The sequence below is a fragment of the Phoenix dactylifera genome, chromosome 11 (genome assembly GCF_009389715.1).
Source record: "Phoenix dactylifera cultivar Barhee BC4 chromosome 11, palm_55x_up_171113_PBpolish2nd_filt_p, whole genome shotgun sequence".
NCBI classification, from domain to species: Eukaryota; Viridiplantae; Streptophyta; class Magnoliopsida; order Arecales; family Arecaceae; genus Phoenix; species Phoenix dactylifera.
In genome coordinates this window covers 18,725,937-18,733,508 of record NC_052402.1, presented here as the reverse complement: position 1 = coordinate 18,733,508, position 7,572 = coordinate 18,725,937, and the positions used below count along the sequence as shown (strand labels likewise).

The 7,572-nt window shown below is 36.1% G+C and overlaps 1 protein-coding gene across 1 annotated transcript; it reads left to right on the top strand.

The window, feature by feature from the left end:
- The first annotated feature begins 957 nt into the window (after nucleotides 1-957).
- On the top strand, nucleotides 958-7,572 carry LOC103695889 (protein DETOXIFICATION 18-like). The gene is made up of 7 exons (XM_008777331.3): nucleotides 958-1,383; nucleotides 2,988-3,532; nucleotides 5,804-5,890; nucleotides 5,995-6,051; nucleotides 6,139-6,377; nucleotides 6,453-6,571; nucleotides 7,164-7,572. The coding sequence occupies exons 1-7, from the start codon at nucleotides 1,135-1,137 to the stop codon at nucleotides 7,290-7,292; spliced, it is 1,425 nt and encodes a 474-aa protein (XP_008775553.2). The 5' UTR covers nucleotides 958-1,134; the 3' UTR covers nucleotides 7,293-7,572.

Below are 7,572 nucleotides of genomic sequence, written 5' to 3'. Positions count from 1 at the left end.
TAATCAGTTTTTATTCTTTTATCAAAAGCTGAGATTTTATATCTATATATTTACTACAACTCTTGTAATTAGAAAAAATCTTTTATTTATATAAAATTATAATTATAATTTTATTTTTAATTTGTATATAGCTAGGATTATATAGGTAATTTAGAGAAAAAGGATCTTTGATGGCAAAATCTAGAAGGAAAATTCCTAGATTTGAAATTTATATTTTCAATATATATGCACATGCGTATGTATGTATATATAGGAGTAACCCTCTTCAAGTGAGTGTCCCATACCTATTTCAATTAGGAATTCTCTTGCTATCCATGAACTTTGTCTAGGATAAGCAATTAATCTTATAAATATTTTTCTAAAATTTGTTTAATTTAAATTTTAAATTACTTGTTTTGATACAAATGATCAATCACGAAAGTGGGCGTACAACCTCAGTGCGTAAGATGAAAATCAGAGGAACAAAGGCCAAAAAATGTCAAAAAGCATGGACTCTTTACCCAGGAGAGGAAATCAGCAAACAACATCTGAGATAAAAAACAAAAATTCGAACGCTCCGGTTCCGAAAGAAAAGAATAAATCTGAATAAATTAAAAAATAAATCAGGACATTAGATCGGATCGAATGGGATAAGGCAGCGAGGAGATCTTCCGAAGCACGTGCCAATAGTCAGTTCAATTATTATGCACGTGCATGAAAAATGAAGGCAACCACCGTGCCGCAGCGCCCACGAGAGTTTTCGCATTAATTGTTTTCTCTTAGCGGCATCACGTGTCCCAACCTGGCCGTAGGAATTTCTTGCGTTACGAATTGGAGCTTCGCAGCATCGTTGTCGTGCTAACCATGAATCGGCGCATTGGCACGTACCTTTTAGAAAGAGAGAGAGAGGGGTAGGTGGAGGAGAGAGAAAAGGTTTTTGTTTTTTGTTTTTTCTCTAAAAAAAAACACCACAAGGTCCACAAGGAAAGGCTGCAAGAGAAGTGTTAGAACCAGTCTCCTAGTCATCACTGAGCGTTAAGTCTTCCAGTTTTGTTTCTCATCCCATTTGTCTGGCGTCCTTCTCCTACCCATCTCCATCTCATAGCTATCTCTTACTCCCCTTCCAGGAGAGGAGAGGAGAGGACGATCTGGGCCATGTCTTCGTCTCCCTTATTGGAGTCTGGCGGAGGAGAGAGGATAAGAGAGGGATGGTGGAGAAGAATTTTGGACGAGGAGGAGGCCAAGAATCAGCTGCTGTTCGCCTTGCCCATGATAATCACCAGCATGTCCTACTACGCCGTCACGCTTGTCTCGGTCATGTTCGCCGGCCATCTCGGCGACCTCGAGCTGGCCGGCGCCACCCTCGGCAATTCCTGGGGTACCGTCACCGGCATAGCTCTCATGGTACCCACCTCTTCTTCCAGCCTTTTCACTGACGGCCATGAGTTAACTCAAGAATTTAATGCTTCCATGTATATTGGTTTATTTCTTTGATAGTTTAACTCGTTTTTTTTTAATTTTTTAAAAAAAGTAATTTTAGATAAATTACAAAATCCTTCCAGTGGTTTACATTTATTAGACTTACATCTAATAGTATTTAAAACCTATATTTACATCTAGAAATCATTTGTTTCATATAAAAGTCGAAGCTGTTCTTGAGTGGAAAGGAGGATACACACATTTTTTTATATTCTTGGTGGCTATTAATCTCATTTAAGATTATTTTGGCTATTTTTTAAAAAAAATTAAATGGTATTTAGGTTTTATTTAAGTTTAATGGTTTGGCTAACATTCTATTGAGTTATGAGTCAAAGTATTGAATAAAAATGAACCTCGGAAGAGAGGGTAAGCTTAAGTTTTTCAAATTATTAGATATAAATATAATTTATCTCGGAGAGTTTTTAGATATGCTTATAATTTTAAGTTGTGTGGATACAAGCGAGCAACATTGATATCCATTTGTATTGATATCAGGCAGATATAAACCGGTAATGTTCCAATATATCAGCAGATATAATATTCAAATATGGGCAGACTTTTTTTTTTAATCAAGTTTCTTACAATCTTAAACTATTGCTTCAATAATAAATATTCAAATGAGATTCTAAAATAATAGTTAATTTTGAGTATCTCAGTTCCCGTAGCAGCTGCCAAAATCTCAGTATATCTCGGGACAGAGAACGAATCCCGGTATATGCTGTGCACTGCAGTTGTTGGTTTTTTCTACATTAAGATAATTGACTGCTATAACAGATGTAATTAGCTGGAATAATGAAAAAAATGGAAAATGACAGCAGAAGCTAATGACATAATTCGATAAAATAGCTAGCCACATACTGTTATGAATAGATAATCCTGCCTAAAATGAGAACCTGAAGCAACTCGTCTTGGATTAGCAACATAAGAATATGGAAATTTGGTCACAGATTCCAACTACCGTGTTTAGCTTAAGGAGTCCAAACAAGTCAACAATAACTGCTTTAGAGTTTATATAATTGACTTTAGATTTCAGTTTACACAATTAAAGATTAAACAAATGTTTTGACATCAAGCAATTAAACGTCTCTTCTCTTCCTTCACAATAGAAAAGGTCAAACACATTTAATCCTTTCATCAAGCCTCAGCAAAGCTAATTACTAGGTGGACCCTACTGTACATCTACAAAATAATACTGGCATAATAAGTTGGTGTGACAATTGACACTATTGATAGTAATCATTATAATGCAAGGCACAAGATATAATATACTTGATGATATTGTGACTTTCTTAGAACCCATAACTTTCTTTTCAACTGGTTTGTAATTTTTCACTTTGCTGCTTTGCTGCTTACATATTCTGTTCAAGTGCAGCTGCTTCAAATTACTGTCCCTTTGTAGATTTATTGGATTGGTTCTTTATACAAGTTGCCAAATTTTTGCAAAAGTGAATCACATGGTTTGAAAGAAAATAATATTACTGCTTTCTTGGCTGACTACCTCTTTGCTCATCTGTGATGTTCTGTTTCAGACTGGTTTAAGTGGGTCTCTCGAGACACTTTGTGGTCAAGCATATGGTGCAAAGATGTATCGGATGCTAGGAATATACCTACAATCATCAGTTCTTATAGCTACATTCTTTTCGATCTTAGTATCCATCTTATGGTACTATTCAGAGACCTTATTGATCTGGCTGCATCAAGAACCAGAAGTATCAAAAATGGCTGGCCTCTATCTGAGATATCTGATTCCAGGTCTTTTTGCCTATGGCTTCTTGCAATGCGTTATGAGGTTTCTCCAGACTCAAACAGTAGTGATGGCTCTGGTTGTGTGTTCAGTACTCCCACTAATTTTCCATGTTGGGATAACATATTTACTGATCCATGTCCTGGGCCTTGGATTCAAAGGAGCTTCGCTTGCTGGCTCCATATCATTATGGTTATCATTGTTGATGCTTGCACCCTATATCAATTACTCAGAGAAGTTCAAGTGCACTTGGGAAGGGCTCTCGATGGAATCTTTTCAGTATGTAATTTCTAGCTTGAGGTTGGCTGTTCCCTCGGCAGTGATGGTCTGGTTAGTTAGCAGAACTGTCTTGCATATGTTAGATCAGCATCACTTTATATTTAAATGTTATGTAAATTTTTTGGATTGGACCTTTTTTTTTTGCAAAAGAAAATTATATACAATCTTGTGGTCTGTTCCAAATCAGTTGGTAGACTTTTAGTATATAGATTAGGAGCTTGAACTGTTTAGGGATCATTTAGATCAGATGGCATGATTAGTGCACAGAAAAGTAATGTGAAGAAAAAATTGATTTTACCCGGGACTAAATTCTGAACTTTGGACAATGAGGGCTTATGAAGATAACATAGTTCTTCTTGTTTAGGATATGAAGTCATGAGTCTTGTCTATTGGTATCTTCTGATATCTGAACATTTCGGATACTGTGATCAACTATAAATGAATCATGATCTCTGTATCTAATCTTTTGCCTGTAGCATATAATGATTCATTTATGTAGAGATGTCATTAATTAAAATTATGTATTTTAGTATGACAAATGCAATCTATAGCATCTGCTGTTGTGCTAAAGACAAGACCTCTAGTTGAGTAACAAGGTAAGCTTTTTACTTAAAAAGAAAAGAAAAGATTAAATATGCTAAGCCAATGTTGAGGTAATGGGTAGTTGAATAATTTATTTCAATGCACAAACATCATGGTCATCATGAGATTGTGTGAATAGCAGAGCTCCACTGGAAAAGTAAGAAGAGTAGAAATAGAATATTCAAGCAAGTTTGAAGGCTCTATCTCTATGATAGATCACAAACGGAAATTTTAAGAGAATATAGATTGTTGCTGAAATATTGAAGTCAGTAAAAAGCTGCAAAAAGCTTGCTAGCAGGAGACAAAATATTTATTAATCACCTAACAAATTTGCTGACAGGATTTAAACTAGCTTGCAGTGGCATGGGAACGGAAATTTATGGTTATACTCCATAGAAGACTTTGCATCACTTTCCATGACCCACTCCTGAATCTTTCCCAAGAGAGAATTGGACAGATTTTGTGTTATTACAGAGGATAGATCAGGTTTCTTTCTTCAGTTCTGCTAGATGATCATGAAAAAAAGAACAAGCTAAAAAATATGAAAAAATGCATTCAAATCCACATAGAGCTCCTAACTATCTAGTTCTCTTATAAATGTAGAACATGATACATGATTGACTGCAACTGACATAAAAAATGTTAGATATTCTCTCAATTCCAGGATAAAGAGGGTATGCTTATCTCTTATGAGTGAAAATAGAACATAAATTTACTAAGGACATAAAAATAGTGGAATAGAATTCGGCTAACATGAGTTACTAATAAATTTTACTTGAAGGAAAAAATGTTTTACAAATGATTGTTCGAATTCTCGTTTCAAGCTCATTATATACTTCAAATATCTGTATGTCTGCTTTCTTTTTTATGTAACCAATGGACTCAAAAATCTTCATCAATTTCCATCTTTTCTTGGATGGAATTCTGTCACTCATGTTTAAATCTTATTGTGGGTTCAGAGAGGACCAAGTACTATAATGGATGAGTTTCCTTCTTTGGGACAACGATGTGATGCAGAGAATCTAAAACTGATGATTTCTTTCTTGATATCTATCAACTCGTCTTGTGGAGAGATCGCTTCAAAAGATTCTTCTTCGATAAAGAACATTAAAGCTTTTGTAAGATTTTGCTACCAACTGGTTCTGAACTTCAGGATGAACAATACGTAAATTTTCCTAGGTTAGAGGAGTTATTTTAAACTTATTCCAAGATTTGCAACATTTTGGCCATCTCGTTTCTCAGCCAGATTGAAACAATACCATTATGATCCATTTTGAATGAAGTAAGGGAAGGAGTTGAAGATTGAAAATGGGATTGTTGTTCTTTATTCAGCAGCTTAAGTTGACATTTTACATCCTTTAATTCTAACATCTGCTCGGGAAACAAAGGCAAAATTATGGCTACTACAGCATGTACACTGCAGTTAAATGGAATAACCTTTATGGCGTCAACAGCTATTGGTTGGCACCTCTCCTCTAAGGGTTTTTGCAGAGGAGGTCTAGGATCAAATTCTGCATATTGCTCCCACAAAAAGAAAAATAAAAGGCATAGAACCAAAAAAAGGCATAATACAAAAAAGAAGGCATAGTGCAGAAATACATAACTCATAACAACCGGAATACCCTATATGCACTACTTTATCCATTGCTTCTTCTTCTCTCCATTTTTAGCTATTTGGTTTTCCATGGCTCCTTTGCTTATGGTTCAAACAGCAAACTCTTGTTTTTCTTCTTTTTTCAGCCTTGAATATTGCGCTTTCGAGATCCTTGTTTTGCTTGCTGGATTGATGCCAAACTCAGAGTTGAGTACTTCAGTAATAGCAATGTGGTATGATTTCTTATCCCTCTAAATTTTGAAGTCATCTTTCTGAATACGATTATAGGGCAAATCCAACAATAGACAGTCGGAACTAAGTGGCACGTGTGATCCAGCGTGAACACAGAAGCAATCTCGTACATGATCACATACGGATTCAGTGCAGTTGTAAGGTACATCAAGCAACTCTCTTCAGTTACATTAGATAGTTTTCTTTTACAATGTTTACCTATTTATTGAATGCGTAAATTTTGTTCCAGCACGCGTGTGTCAAATGAGATAGGCGCTGGAAATACAGAGAAGGCTAAGAATGCTGTTGCTGTGACACTGAAACTCTCGATCCTTCTAGCTTTGACAGTTGTTCTTCTACTAGTTTTTGGTCATAATATATGGGCAAGCTTGTTCAGCAGCAGTCATGATATTATAAGGGCATTTGCTTACATGACTCCACTACTCACAGTGTCTATAGTATTGGACTCAGCTCAAGGAGTTTTATCTGGTAACTACTGTGCAATTATTTTTTGTTTGTCATAGCTGTGAAGTTTCAGGATTTCTCTTATGCAATGTTTTGCAGGAGTATCTAGAGGCTGTGGTTGGCAGCACTTGGCAGCCTGGACCAACTTAGTAGCATTTTATGTAATTGGCATGACATTGGCTCTTCTTTTTGGATTCAAGTTGGGATTTTATGATAAGGTGAGTAGACTTTGTTTATTATCCGAACTTGGTCAATAGATATACATTTGTGAGGATGATATACATTTGTGAGGATGATATACATTGTGTTCTTGTATTTTCTTTTTCACTTCTCAAATTTTAACCCTTGCAATGCTGCAACTCCACATCTGATCGGTCATATTCTCGCATTCACAACCATGCTGTGTAAGTAAAACCTCGGATAAGGGTCAGCATTTCAAAGGATATAGAAGAGGCTAGAGGGTGCCCCTCCTATGATACCACTAATTAAAGCCTCCGCACAAAAAGAAGGCTGGAGTCAATTCCAGGGCTTTGATAGGAAGAAACTTCACCAGTAAGCAAGCTGGCAGTTTCTAGGTCTACCTGATCAGCCTGTTGCTTATACTACATGCACATATTTATACGTACCATTGATAACCTATATGGACTTTCATGAAGCTAATAAGACTTGCATAACATTCCACTTCCTTTTGCGATGCGTAATATTGCAAAAATGCATCCTTTTCTTTTCATGATCAGTCGACATGATCTCTAGGTTTCCAGTTAAGCTTAAAATGTTGGAAGGCTTCTGAAGTAAGTTTTCTTGGTGCAGGGATTGTGGATGGGTTTGATCTGTGGTCTCTTCTGTCAGGCTTGCTCCCTCTTAGTGATCACTCTGCGCACTAAATGGACAAGATTGGACCTCCTAGCGAAGGATGAACAAAATTATGTGCTTGTTTAGCTAGAGGCATTATAGAACTCATGAAATGATGCTAGAGATTTGCATCATCTAATAATAAGCCAATGAATGCCTATTCTTTTAAGGATTGAGCATTTTCAATTTCAGAATATGATCGCGCTTTATGATAGAGCAGCGAACGTGTAAAATCAAGTGTTTATCAATTAGCAAGGCTGTTAGCGCCAAAGGCAAATGTGTTCTTTGGTTTACTATATGTATGCAAACAATAGCACCACACAGTGCTTGAATCTTCTTCCAGCCAAACTGCAGCAGCATTTAACTA

Bases quoted from the DNA above. Each gene is read 5' to 3' on its own strand.
- LOC103695889 (XM_008777331.3), top strand. From the start codon at position 1,135: ATGTCTTCGTCTCCCTTATTGGAGTCTGGCGGAGGAGAGAGGATAAGA. The intron at 6,052-6,138 runs GTACATCAAGCA...ATTTTGTTCCAG, and splicing joins GGATTCAGTGCAGTTGTAAG to CACGCGTGTGTCAAATGAGA. The intron at 6,572-7,163 runs GTGAGTAGACTT...TTCTTGGTGCAG, and splicing joins AGTTGGGATTTTATGATAAG to GGATTGTGGATGGGTTTGAT.